The sequence below is a fragment of the Leucoraja erinacea genome, chromosome 27 (assembly GCF_028641065.1).
Source record: "Leucoraja erinacea ecotype New England chromosome 27, Leri_hhj_1, whole genome shotgun sequence".
NCBI lineage: Eukaryota > Metazoa > Chordata > Chondrichthyes > Rajiformes > Rajidae > Leucoraja > Leucoraja erinaceus.
The window spans coordinates 16252461-16267121 of record NC_073403.1 but is presented as its reverse complement, the minus strand read 5'-3'; the positions used below and the strand labels follow the sequence as shown (position 1 = coordinate 16267121).

Genomic DNA, 14661 nt, shown 5'->3' with positions numbered 1-14661 from the left:
GCAGAGGCTGCCGAACCTGCTGAGTATTTCCAGCATTTTCAGTTTTAATTCAAGGGAACTGGAGCTCTGGTGGGTGGAAAGGGCACATAGGAGACTTCATCTGGTGCACCAGATGGTATTCGGGCATGGTCAGATTTGCAGGTCCGTGGAGTTTTACTGAAACTTCTGTCGAGATGTCTAACTAGCTAGTTGCCGTCGTCAGATCTGAGATCAGAACTAATGTGTGTCCTGTCCAACCAACAGAATATATTCTCCTTAAACTCCATTGCAGTCAGTTTAAATTGTGTAAAATGTAATAGTTGATTAGCTTTAGAGCAACTTTACATTCGTACCACTTTAGCGAATTTAATACTGTCTATTAGTTCTGCGCTGAATTTTAAAAGCAACATTTAATTAGAACTACTGCAGCAAGAAATGGTGATGTTCAGGTTTAGTATGCTGGTGCTAACATCGCGGCGATACATGCAGCAACTGCCAAGACTTCTTTTCTCATCAATTTCAATAGCAGCAAAAGCCCTTTCAAATCAAGACCATGCTGACCATCAGAGCAGCTGGCATTTACAATGGAAGCTCTCCATAAACACTGGCACCATTTTCAAAAGGGAGCTGAGGAGGTAGCTTGGTTTATTTGCTGGATCGATGACAGATTTGACATTGCCCACTCAAACGAACACCGTCTCCTTGTCCTCCCCAACTCACACATTCCCAGCAGTGAAAGTACGCACTTTCCAAATGTCTCCATAATGCAACTCATCATTAGTGTCAAGAGGTAGGTGCAGGAACTAAATTGGTAAAATATCATCGTCGTATTTTTTATATGGGGATATGGGGAAAAAGCAGGAACGAGTTACTGATTTTGGGATGATCAGCCACGATCATATTGAATGGCGGTTTTGGCTTGAAGGGCCGAATGTCCAACTCCTGCACCTGTTTTCTATGTTTTTATGTTTCACAAATGACAGACCCGGTTCCTGCACTGTACAGTTCTATGTTCAATGTTGTTATATGCCCATCTGTTCATGTGCCAATTTAGATAGCATACTGGGTAGAGAGGAACGTACAGTCTTCGAGAGATTGCATAGAAGAATAGCCACACAGGACATGCCTTCTTCCAGTTTAAGGTATAGGCTCAGGAGACAAGGATCTGCAGATGCTGGAATCTTGAGCAAAACACACAAAGTGCTGGAGGAACTCAGCAGGTCAGGCAGCATCAGTGACCGGAGAAACAGCACCTCATATTTTCCTTAGGTAGCTTACAACCTAAAGGTATGAACAGTGAATTATCCAATTTTAGGTAAGTAATCTAGGAACATTCCTCTTTTGTTCCATAGATACATAGACAATAGGTGCAGGTGTAGGCCATTTGGCCCTTCGAGCCAACACCACCATTCAATGCGATCATGGCTGATCATCCACAATCAGTACCCTGTTCCTGCCTTCTCCCCATACCCCCTGATTCGGCTAGCCCGAAGAGCTCGATCTAATTCTCTTTTAAATGCATTCAGTGAATCGCATAGGAAGTCTTGTATACCAGCTGCTATAAGGTTTTATAATGCACAAAAATTTTAACTTATTATGTATTGAAGATATCTGTTGAAATGTGTGGTGTTATGTCTGTTTTGAAGCTGTTGTGGCACTGTAATTTCCTGTAAAGGATTATTAAAGGTTATTCTATTCTGAATCGGCCTCCACTGTCTTCTGAGGCAGAGAATTCCACAAACTTACAACTCTCTGGGTGAAAAAGTTGTTCTTCATCTCAGTTCTAAATGGCCTACCTTTTATTCTTAAACCGTGGCCCCTGGTTCTGGACTCCCCCAACATCGGGGACATTTTTCCTACATCTAACGTGTCCAATCCCTTAATAATTTTATATGGTTTCAATAAGATTCCCTCTCATCCTTCTAAATTCCAGTGAATACAAGCCCAGTCGCCCCATTCTTTCATAATATGACAGTTCCGCCATCGCGGGAATTAACCCTGTGAACTCCCTCAATAGCAAGAATGTCCTTCCTCAAATTAGGAGACCAAAAATGCACACAATACTCCAGGTGTGGGACTCACCATGGCCCTGTACAACTGCAGAAGGACCTCTTTGCTCCTATACTCAACTCCTCTCATTAAGAAGGCCAACATGCCATTATCTTTTTCACTGCCTGTTGTACCCCACCTGGACTCTTACCCATTTCTCCTCTTCCCTCACTCCCTCTGCCTATATTCCTTTCTCTGGCTCCACAATTTAAATCTCTTCCATCCTTATCTCACACCTTTTGCCGTTTCATCTCTGGCCTTTGTCCAACCGTCTGCCTATCCAACCTCCTTCCCTGTATCTATCTATCACCATTTACCTGGCTTTGTCCTAGCCCTCCTATCTGCCAGCTTTCACAACCTCCTCCCCCCCACCATCACAATTCAGTCTGAAGATGGATCCCGACCAGAAACATCACCTATTAATGTTCTCCTGTGCTGCTGCCTGACACACTAAATTACTCCAGCACTTTGGGTCTTTTTTTTGTAAACCAGTATCTGGAGTTCCTTGTGTCTGCGATATTTAAGTTCAGGGCCCTTCTTCAAACTCAAGGTGTAGGCTCACTTCATACTCATTTGGGGCCACATTAGACCAATTTTCCTCCCCTCAAACTGTTTGTTTTCCGAGCCTTACAAAGTCATGAGATAAATGTCCATTCTTTTTCTCCCCGCTGAATCCCAGGTGCACAATGCAGCTTAACCCAAATTAGAAGCATCTCCAGGCCATGTAATCGGAATTAATTTGACTTTGGTGGGTTTTCTAGCAAATGTTATACAGTCTTACTGTTCTAATAACTCCGAACCGATAGATTTGTTTTAAAATATAATTTTTAAAAATCCAATGTCCACTTTCTACAGTGTTCACAAATGCTGCCAGTGCTGTGTCATTTACTGCTGTTTTACATTCGTTTTATTCAGCTTGGAAGAGCATCAAATGCTAACACGGTGCAATTTTACAGTGCTATCAAAATCCTACTAAAGAGCAGGATAATCTTCGGGGAAAAATGAATCTCATAAAAAACAGAGAGACACGGGATAATGAGACGATCTCATAAAGAAGGAAAGTGCTCTCAGATGTTGATTGTGTCAGTGAGTCTACTGCATTGTCAAACTATTAATCCTAAAATGCCCATCACAAGGGAGTTACATTCACTCATGTTTGATACATGCATCGCTGATCTGAATACTCGTTGTTTGATGCCTAGTATCACCACCATTTTTTGTAAAACAGTACAGAGAGAGATTGGGTAAAAAGGAGGATTCAGCTGGCAGGAGTAACTGTGCCAATAGGCCAGAGATTCCCATGTCCACATTATTGAAAGGCAGAATTTGGCACAATTTGCATCCAGGACTTGCCATTGTATTTCCTCATATACAAACGGTAGCTTTTTAAAATGTTCTGAAATATAAAAACCACGACAGTATATCTCACTGAGTCCCCCTTCCCCCCCCCCCCCCCTCTCCCTCTCCCATTGGGTAGAAGATATTAAAGCTTTAAAGCACGTACATCCAGATCCAGGAACAGCTTCTTTCCCTCTATTATCCAATATTGAACAGTCCTCCCTATGAACTAAGAGTAAAGACACGATCGCCCAACCCATCTCATTGCTGACCGCAGACATTTTTGAGTGAAGGGGTCACACTGGCTGTTTCCTAATCTCTGGTACACCCTTGAAACTCAGTGTGTTTTGAAAAATTTCACCAATGGATCCACCATCTCTGCAGCATTTCCCCTAAAACCCTTAGGTGGAAACTAATCGACTCCTGATGATATGTCTGCCTTTAGCCCTGAGAATTTCTCCAATATATTTTTCCTTGCAACTGGATTTTACAAGTTACTTGATATTAGCCTGCCCCCCCCCCCCCCCCCCCCCCCCCCCCCCCCCCCCCCCCCCCCACCAAAGGAGCTTACAGCAATTGGTAGACGTTGCCTGGTCCATCACAGGCACCGGCTCCCCCACCATTGAAGGGGGCTAGAGTAGCCGCTGCCTCAAAAAGGTATCCAATATCAAAGACCCCAATCACCCTGTCCATGCTCTCATCTCACTTCTACCATCGGGAAGAAGGTACAGGAGCCTGAAAACTGTGACTGAAAGGTTCAAGGACACCTTCTTCTCAACAACCTTTTAAACGCAAACACAGCACCAACCTCAGCAACTATGATCTCCTCTGGAACATCTCGGTTACTCTAATAATGGCTGTTGTTTGTAGTTGTATTGTGAATGTATTGATTTTTTTCATTGTTTATTTATTAAGTGCATGTATTGAGATTACGGGCATGTTCTACTGCTGCAACAAAAAAACTGAATTGCTCCAATGTCTGCACATACAGGTCGGCCACCAATTTTCCAGCACCCTTGGTTCCAGAGCCTTTCTGGATTATCTGTTTTGCTGGACCAAGAGACATCCTGGCCATGGGGGGCCGAGATACCATCCCACAAAGTGGGCCACAGAAGGCAGCTATGGGAATGGACCTGCCGGCTCTGGATGGGCTGGAGTTCCAAAGCCCCGGCCACAGGGGGGCAAATTCAACCCTCCGATCGACCGCTGAACTCCTGAAGAAGTCGAGATTGTCCACCTCACTCGGAATAGGGGTCACATTTTCGGCGGGACTTCCTGGGGGGGAAGAGCAGGGAATTTTGACCGGATGAAATAGACCACCAGTGGCTTGGAAAATCGGAGGTGGACCTGAACGATCAGGGGGCGCTGTCCTGTGCACGGCTGCCCTGCCAGCAGTTGTCTGTCTTTTCACCGTTTTATTTTTAGTTTTAGTTAGTTAAAGTGTTTTGTTTGGAGGTCTAGACTTTTTTGTGTGGGGGGTGGGGGGGGGGAAGGAGGAAACTGCCTTTCAGGGTCCCTACCTGGTCAGAGAGGCAGCTTTTCTCCGGGCTGCAGCTTCGACCCGTCCTCACGGCCTACCGGCGGGCCTGGAGCGGCGTTTCCTGTCGCAGACCACCCAGAACCTCGGCTTCGGCGACACAGCGCTGGAGCGCTATTGTGGAGCGGGCGATGCCTTGCCTGGGTCGCCGCGCTGGAATTCCGGTGAACTGAGACCGCCGGGAACAACATCGCAGAGCTGCGGGACTGCGGAGCGGCCAGCTGCGGGCGGCGGCGCCGAACTTTACACCGGGAGCCTGGGATCTTGCGACAAGATCGCCAGTTGTGGAGCTCCAACCGGCGCGGCCTTGTCGGCTTCGGAAGCCGCGGCCTCCAGTACGGAGGCGGCCATTCCAGGGTTCCCAAGCCACTGTGAGGACTCTCCCGACGCTGGAGCAACATCACCCGGCGAGAACAGCCAGGAACATCGGGCCTCCGTAGAGGCAACTGTGGAGGCCTCAATAGGCCCGACTATGGGTGAACTGGGGTTTGGGACTGGACTTTGTGCCTTCCCTCATGGTGGGAGCCATTGTGGGGGGATGTTCTTTGTGTTTAAGACTCTCATTGGTGTTATGTCTGTATTCTTTTTTTGTGTGCTGCAAAATGGCAAACAGCATTTCACTTCACTACATCTCGGTGTATGTGAATGTGACCAATAAAATACCTTTGATACCTTTGATGACTCTTGACTCTCTTGCCTCATTCTTGTCCCAAATTGGATGATGTGTTACTGCCACCAGATGTGTTAATTCCACATATGTTCTAACTGGCACTGCCTCGAGACCACTCTGGGGTATTAGTACAGGGAATGTGCTTCTGCCGACAACTTCCCCAGTGAGTGGCAGAAGACAAGTGTAGTATCAGGGTGCTAGAGCTCATTTCTGTACCTGACTATTTCCTACTAATGCCCTGCAATAATCCATTTCATTCCTGAATAAAAAAGGATAAAAATAAGGGGAAATAAGTGGAAAGAGTCCAAACCACCCAATGATGACCCCTTCTCCCATCTCCACCGACCCCTCTCCTCTTGGACTCCCCCTTCTACCCTCTTTAGATCTTTCATTTCTATTGTGTATGAAGAAGGGTCTTGACCCGAAAAGTCATCTATTCCTTCTCTCCAGAGATGCTGCCTGACCCGCCGAGTTGCTCTAGCATTTTGTGTGTATCTTTGGTGTTAAACCAATATCTGCAGTTCCTTCCTACACAAAATAACATCCGTTGAACATGATCACAACTGTGAGCAGAACAACAAGTATCAGAAACACATCGATCAGGGCACAACTGTAGGAAGAAAAATTAACATTTCAGATCTGACCTTTTGTCAGAAAGCAGCATTTTCTCGTTTCTAGCCTTTAGAGATTTTACTCCTTATTAAAGCTATGACTGACACATTTGAATGCCAAGGAAACTGTGGACTTGAAATGGAGAGTACTATAAAAAGTTCACAACATGACCCTATAAAAAAACAAGTCACAGAGATACGGACATATTACAGCTTGAAATGCTCTTTCTTAAGTATTATTTCTCAATCTTTTCCACCAGGTACCAATTTTTAAATGTTCTTTTGTGAATTGTGTTCAGACATTAATTTTCATAAAGTCCTGTTTTATCATCTCAATCTAAATGACAGCACCTCCACAGATACAGCGTTCCCTCGGGCTGGAATTATTTCCTATTTGTAGCACTGCCCAAAATTAACATTGCAACATTTAATTCAAAGTTAAAGTTCGGGACTCAAAATATGTTCGGGCATCAAGGGTAAAGTTCAACGATACTTGCGGACTTTATTTTTGATGGGTTCCAGAATGATATGATCACATTTTCTCGCACGTTTATTCATATGCACAGATGCAACCAATCTTTCAGGAAAGAAAGCACTTTTAAGTTTTAAGATGTTACTTAAAAAAAAACATTTTAATCGCAAAACGATAGTGGTAACATCAAATAGTACAGAACAGGAACAGGCCCTTCAGCCCACAATATCTGTGCTGAACATGACACCAGGTTAAGCTAATCTCTTCTGCCTGCATGTGATCCATATCCCTACATTCTCTGCATATCTATGTGCCTGTCTAAAAACCTCTCCATTACCACTGCCATACCTGTCTTCATTCATCACCATCACCACCTTCACCGCCTTCACCACCTTTAGCACCACGTTCCAGGCCCCCTGCACATCTCTTTTAAATGTTGCCCCACTCACCTGAAACCTTTGCCCTCAAGTCATTGATATTTCCACCCTGGGAAAAAGGTTTTTTTTTTCTACTCTATCGAGTCAAGTCAAGTCAAGTCAAGTTTATTTGTCACATACACATACGAGATGTGCAGTGAAATGAAAGTGGCAATGCTCGCGGACTTTTGTGCAAAAGACAAACAACAGAACAACCAAACAAATTATAAACACAATCATAACACACATATTCTTTTACATAATAAATAATAGAAGGAAAAACGTTCTGTAGAGTTAGTCCCTGGTGAGATAGGCGTTTACAGTCCGAATTGCCTCTGGGAAGAAACTCCTTCTCAACCTCTCCGTTCTCACTGCATGGCAACGGAGGCGTTTACCTGACCGTAGCGGCTGGAACAGTCCGTTGCAGGGGTGGAAGAGGTCTCTCATGATTTTGTTTGCTCTGGAGTTGCACCTCCTGTTCTTAATTTTATGTGCTTCTATCGGGTTTTTACTTGTCACTTCCCAAACCAGATGGTAATGTTCCCGGACAAGATGCTTTCCACTGCCGCTGCGTAGAAGCACTGTAGGATCCTCGGAGAAGGATGCATCTTAATTTTATGTGCTTCTATCGGGTTTTTACTTGTCACTTGTTCCATCGTGCTTGTACTTCTGTGCTGCCCTTCACTAAAGTACTCCAATATGAGATCTACAACATCCCTATTCCCCCCCAAGATATGCACTTTCTATGCTTCACATTACTAGCAAGAGACTGCTCAAAAGCCACATGTTAAAGACTACACTGTAGAAATTTAGAAACAAGGAACCGTAGATGCTGGTTTTACAAAGGAAAGTCTGAAGGAGGGTCGCAACCCGAACCGTCACCTATCCACGTTCTCCTGAGTTACTGCCTGACCCGCTGAGTTCCTCCAGCACTTTGTGAACTACCCGGTAGAAATAATTTGGTCACCTTGTTTGATTAGGTAAGTGGGTTTACCACTTCGACAAACTTGTTAGTGCACATATTCCTTATATTCAAATCTAGATAACGGTAGCATGGACAGGAAAAACACTCAAAAATGTGCAAATTAATGTTGCTAAAATATTGACAAGAAGTCGGTGGCACGGTGGCGTGGCAATAGAGTTGGAGCCTTGCGAACGCTTACAGCACCAGAGTCCCAGGTTCGATCCCGGGTACCGGTGCAGCTTGGATGGAGTTTGTACGTTCTCCCCGTGACCGCGTGGGTTTTCTCCAAGAACTTTGGTTTCTTCCCACACTCCAAAGACGTGCAGGTTTGTAGATTAATTGGCTTGGTATATATATATATATATATATATCTTTTTTAAATTGTCCCTTGTATATGTAGGATAGTGTTAATGGGTGGGGATCGCTGGTCGGCGTGGACTCAGTGGGCCGATCGGCCTTGTGGTGCTGTATCTCTAAACTAAACTAAATTACTAAGTAATTTCTGCCTTCCAGCCAAGTCCAACCCAACTTGTCTGCTTCCTTCAGACAGCTACAGGCAGGCACCAACCTTCTTTAAAACACTGTCTAGGGTCTCCGGACGGCTGATGTCAAAGCAGATTAGCACGGCATCCGAGTCAGGGTAGGCCAACGGGCGAACATTGTCATAATATGCCGATCCTGGAGGAGACAAAAGAAAGCAAAGATGTCAAAACGGGATGTAAACGGCAAGTTATTTCATGCAGGCCCTGTCATGACTAAGCGGCATACAGGTTCTTAATAAAACAAACGCATTAAACAGGAGAGATTTCACAGCAGGATACAGACAACAGCAAAACAGAAAACTGCTGAGCATATCGTTTGTCAAAGAGCTTCATGCTCGGGTGAGTGCACCTCTTTAAACCTGACTTTTTCATTGAAATTGAACTTCTAGTGCAAGAAAATCCATAATCCAACTTCCAGACAAACAAAATTAATCCGGTGACCTCAGCCAAGAATCTAATAACCAAGACATTTGAAGCATTATTGTGGCAAACAGTAATCTTAGGAAATACCAACAGACTTAAATTCAAGTACAAGGCGTTGTTAAGGTCGCACTTTAGTCTAGTTTAGAGATACAGCGCGGAAGCAGGCCCTTCAGCCCACTGAGTCCGCACCGTAGATAGATAGATAGATAGATAGCCTTTTATTGTCCAACGTCCAACAAACCCCACACCAACACTATCCACGCTAAGGAAAATTTACTATTTTACCAAGCCAATTAACTTACAAACCTGTATGTCTTTGGGGTGTAGGAGGAAACCAGATCAGGGGAAAACCCATGCAGGTCATGGGAAGAACGTGCAAACTCTGTACAGACAGCACCGGTAGTCAGATCGAACCCAGGTCTCTGGCGCAGTAGGGCAGCAACTCTACCGCTGCGCCACCGTGCCACCGTGCCGCCCTTGTAGTAATGTGTTCTGTTTTGGTCACCCGGAGGTTTTTGTCAGTCTCCCTACCTGCTTCCACTACCTGTAACCTCTGGCAACCACCTTCAACCTCCGGGAACCGCACGGAAACCTTGGGTGGGGCGCAAAGTCTCCAGAGGTTTCCGTTCAGGTTTCCTAAGTGGGACAGGGGCATTAGACTCTAAAATACAAGGAACAAAAAGAGGAGGCAGTGACTTGGAGACTACAGTATTCTCCAGTTCTGTGGTGTAGAGCCTTCATTATAACTTGGTATCCTCCAGTTCAGATAATTCAGAAATTGCCATTCAGTGAAATTGATCCAAATAGACAAAGGAGTGAGAAATGAATGTACTGTAATGCAAAGGGAGTCTCAACCTGCTACCATTGATCCACGATCAAAAGATTAAAAAGATGAAGACAATGTTCAGAGCTAACATGATGCCTTGCTGAACTATGTACAAACCTTCCATCTTTGCTATTATTACCAGTGGATTAAACTAATTTTGCTTATCAAACAACACGTATTAAGATGTCATGTTTTTGAACAATTTCATGCAATTAGAAAGATTTTTGCCTCCAATTTATTGCACCCCATGAAGAATGGCTGCCTCAAAACCATTAAACTTGTGGAGTAAAAAATAAGGCTACGTTATTCATCTTGAGGCTACTGTTGACAATAGCTTGTGAAGACTGTCACAAACAGGTCAGTTGCGGATAACTTGCTATTTACACAGAATCACAGGATATTGGAAATCGTCTCAAAACAAATCTATTATGGATTCAACTGACACCAAGTTTGCTGGATAAACTGACATGCGAATGATCCTGGTGCAAAAATACATCAGATTTTTATGAGATTCAGTCAATAGGAGACTGGGGTTGGACAGGTTAATAGGCAGCAGCAGAGAGGGAAAACTCCAGCTTTGACATACTGTATGTTGTCTATCTTTGGGTAACTTTAGATATATCTGTCCGAGCTGTCAGTCCAACTGGATTGCAAAGTCCAAGATGATTTTAGATCTAGTCGTGTTATCCAAAATCCAAATGAATGGTGAATTGGCAAGTGAAGGGAAATGATTTGAGGAGTTCCATTGCAGGAGGGTTAGAAAAAACACAATACGGACTAAAAACAAAAACAATTACTGCAAACAGAGTTCATGTGTAGGAAGGGACTGCTGGTTTACACCGAAGATAGACACAAAATGCTCAAGTAACTCATGATGACCTTCCAGCAGAGCAGCCTTTGGAAATTTATAGATAAATATTTGGAAATACAGCTATATATATTTGGAAATATTTAGTCAATCTGATTGCATCATACGACTTGCATTGCGCAGTTTCAGCAATATTGATCTATTAACTGTTTATGTACTTAAACTCCACCAAATACTCATTTCATCATTCTGTTGCCAGTACATATGACAATTAAATACTCTTGACTTCCGGGGAAATTTTTTTTTGCTTTTACATCTTGGGTCTTAAGCAATGCTTGGTTGAAAAAGGCAGATTAGCAGTGCAGACTACTTTAAACAGAAGGGAGATACAAGAGAATCCAAGCCTTTTCTTAAGAATTTACTTTCGGCATTGTCAACAGGATAGGGCCAAAACGCCTCTTTCTCAGGTCTGAGATCGGACCACTAAAGCTGGTGACTCCTCAGTAGACCTTTAATTCAGACTTTAGAGATACAGTGTAGAAACAGGCCCTTCGGCCCACTGAGTCTGCTCAGAATCTTGTGCTAGCACAAATCTGAAGTACTACGCTGAGTTTGAGCGTTGGAGAAGCATATCGGGCAGGAGCAATCATGAAGTAATTCCACTTCACTAGAACTAAAAACTGCACTGACATTGTCACACACTGGGCGTTTAGTTACTGTAGGATTTCAGGTGCTGGGGGTGGGGTGGAGGAGTGGTGAATGACAATGATTAATTTCACAACGGATGCAAAAATATGCACACGGCATACCCAAATGTTTTGGCTTCAAATCTACATCTTAGTGGAACTGGTACTTTTTTTTTTTAAGTAAATAATTTGCTTTTTTTTTAAAAAGAGAGAGAAAAGATCGGAATATTTCATGTCTGCATCAAAGATCAAGGTTGCTTGTTCATCCATTGCTTGTTGTCTTAATTATATTTTAAAACGTCATACAAGATGCAGAGATCCAATACAATTTCTACCGTATTAGCAATTTGTTGAGGTTTTAGTGGAATTAGAACTTGGGCACATGCCATATTACCTAAAAACTAGCAAGATATATATGTTCGGCAGCTACACATAAATAAAGACAATCTTGTTTGAGAGGCTGTGAAGAAAATATATGTATGCATAGGGTGATTAATTAATTCCAAAACCAAGGCAGTGGCAGGTATAATAGGATTGCAGGTAAATATATTTCCATGGGTACTTTACAATCTAAAAAAAACATTAACAGTAGATTTTATTTCAATCAACCCTTTAAGTACTGATTTTCTGCATCTGTAAACATGTAACAAGAGCTAAAGTTGATTGAATTGGTTCATTCAGAATGGATGAGTTTGCATTTTTAACAAAGCAAGAGATTTCTGTACTGTTGGGAGCGGAGCGAGGCGGGAAAGATGTCCAATTCCAGGTTTTCTTTCACGAGCAACATCACCATTTGCAGAAGAATGTACACCTCTGAGAAACTGTGTGCATCAAGAGACGAGAGTGTTGAATTGCCATTTGTACCGGCAATGGAACAATGAATTTCTTACTTGCTGCAGCTTAACATGCCCGTAAACGCAAGTTTAAACCCACAGATAAATATACACTAATAAAATGATAAATTAATAACCAAAATACTCGGTAACTATAAGATCAAAGTCTTTAGTGCGGCCAAAGACACAGTCTACTGTAGATCATAGTTATTGGCCTTCACCTCCAGCTTCTTTCCCAGAGCTATAGCTGCTGTGAACCGGCCCTGCTGAGTGCCCCCCACCCCCACGGACTGCCTCCCTCAGATGGTCACGTCACACAGACACATCTGCACTTTAGTCTCTTTTGACTATTTTACTGTTGTAATGTTCTTTGTACAAACCATGTTCTCGGGGTATCTAAATCTAAATTTTAGTAGTTACTTGAGTTATGATGTCGGATGGAAGCTGCATACCCAAATCTCGTTGCACTTATGCGCAATGACAATAAAATATATTATTATTGTTATTATTATTATTATTATTATTATTATTATTGTTGTGCATAGCATTGTGCAGTATTCCGGAGCCTGATGGTTGCTGAGAGGAAACCGTCTTGAATTGTATTTTTAATTATTATTGAAAACGAGAGCTGTAACAACAATTAAGCCATTCCAACAACAATCAAATACAGAACAACATTGTGCTGGTTGAAAAGACTGCGAATGAAATGACCACCATCATTGCTACCCCAATATCATATTCCTCCCTTCATTGGGGCGAGGAAAGTCTCTGTTAAAGGAACAGATTGAAATAAAATGAGCCGAAGGCAAGAATTCATGATGTGATATTGTTGGGAGTCGTTTTTTTCCCCCATACCGTTAATGATTAAACAAATGCATATGCTCTATGCGACATTTGATTTCAATGGGTGATGAATTAATATATTCACAATATGCTAATGGGGAACGATGCTAATGTTAGCCATATTGCAGCATCTGCCTTGCGGGTTTTATTCTTTTGTTAAACTTCTTTCAGAAAGAATCGTTGCTGAATATCACTCATTCAAAGTCAGTGGATGAACGGAAATAAAAGAAAGAACAATGTGCATTTCTATGGCACTCTTAGCTTATCTGAAAGCACTTCGTACCCAAAAAGTAAATGCACAAACAGCAACATTACCAGATCAAGACACAAAGTGATGCAGTAACTCAGCGGGTCAGGCAGCATCACTGGAGAACATGGATAGGTTGCTAACAGGCAACCGAACCATCCCACCAACTAGAGAGCAGTCCTGAGCTACCATTTACCTCATTGGAGACCCTCGGACTATCATTGATCAGACTTTATCTTGCACTAAACGCTATCCACGTTATACCCTTTATCGTGTAATTGTACGCTGTGGAGGGCATGATTGGAATTGTGCACAGTCTTTCCGCTGACTTGCTAACACACTGCAAAATCTTTTCACTACACCTCAGAACACATGACAATAAACTAAACCCAAGCTCTACTCAATTAGGTGATGGTTCGGGCCAGGACCCTTCTTCAGACTCTGACTCTGACCTGACACGCCACTTACCCATGTTCCCCTAGAAATGCTGCCTGGCCCGCCGAGTTACTCCAGCACTTGTTTTCTTTTTTGTTGTTGTAAACAAACATCTGCAGTTCCTTGTTTCTAACATTACCAGATCATCTGGTTCCAGTGATCCTTGGTTAAGACACCAGGGATAACTCCACTGCTTTCTTTCACAATGGCACCATCTGACAGAGCAGTCACAGATTCAGTTAAATGCAAAATCTAAAGTAAATCCAACGCATCGCTGACAGGGCAGCACTCCTTCAGTACATACCACTCTCAGCCTCAGTACAGATCCATCTAAGCTTCACACTGCCTCGGCAAGGCCACCAGCATAATCCAGGAGGAGTATCACTCCCTCTTCTCACCTCTCCCATCAGGCAAGAGATACAGAAGTGTAAGAATGCACACCTCCAGATTCAGAGACAGTTTCTTCCCAGCAGTGATCAGGCAACTGAACCATCTTACCACCAATAATGAGCGGTCCTGAGCTACCATCCACCTCCTTGGACTATCTTTAATTGGACTTTACTGTACTTTATCTCGCACTAAACGTTATTCACTTTATGATGTATCTGTACGGTGTGGACAGCTCAATTGTAATTATGTAGTCTTTCCACTGACTGGTTAGCACATAACAAAAGGTTTTCCATTGTACCTTGGTACACGTGATAATAAACTAAACTAAACTAAACGAAAACTAAACTAAACCTAAACTAAGGTGCACAAGTGTTTGGAGTGGGACTAAACTCCATATCCCTGAGGGTCAAAGGTAACTTCAATACATCCAGGTACTTTGCAAATGTGAAAAGGAAGTCCTACCTGCCACATAACTTGTTGGGTGACTTTGCCACCCCCTGAACTTCCCTCCAATTGTTTTCCTTATATCTTGCTCCGCTAGTCATATGTAAACTCTGGTTGACCTCCCAGCCTATTTGCAGAGTTCTTCACG

General features: G+C 43.1%; 1 protein-coding gene across 1 annotated transcript in view; it reads right to left on the bottom strand.

Moving 5' to 3' along the window:
• Nucleotides 1-14661, bottom strand: part of rnd2 (Rho family GTPase 2) — a 75430-nt gene that overhangs the window by 14259 nt on the left and 46510 nt on the right. Inside the window, exon 3 of the mRNA XM_055657179.1 lies at nucleotides 8605-8714. Within this exon, the coding sequence (XP_055513154.1) occupies nucleotides 8605-8714 (110 nt within the window). The remainder of the gene's footprint in view (nucleotides 1-8604; nucleotides 8715-14661) is intronic.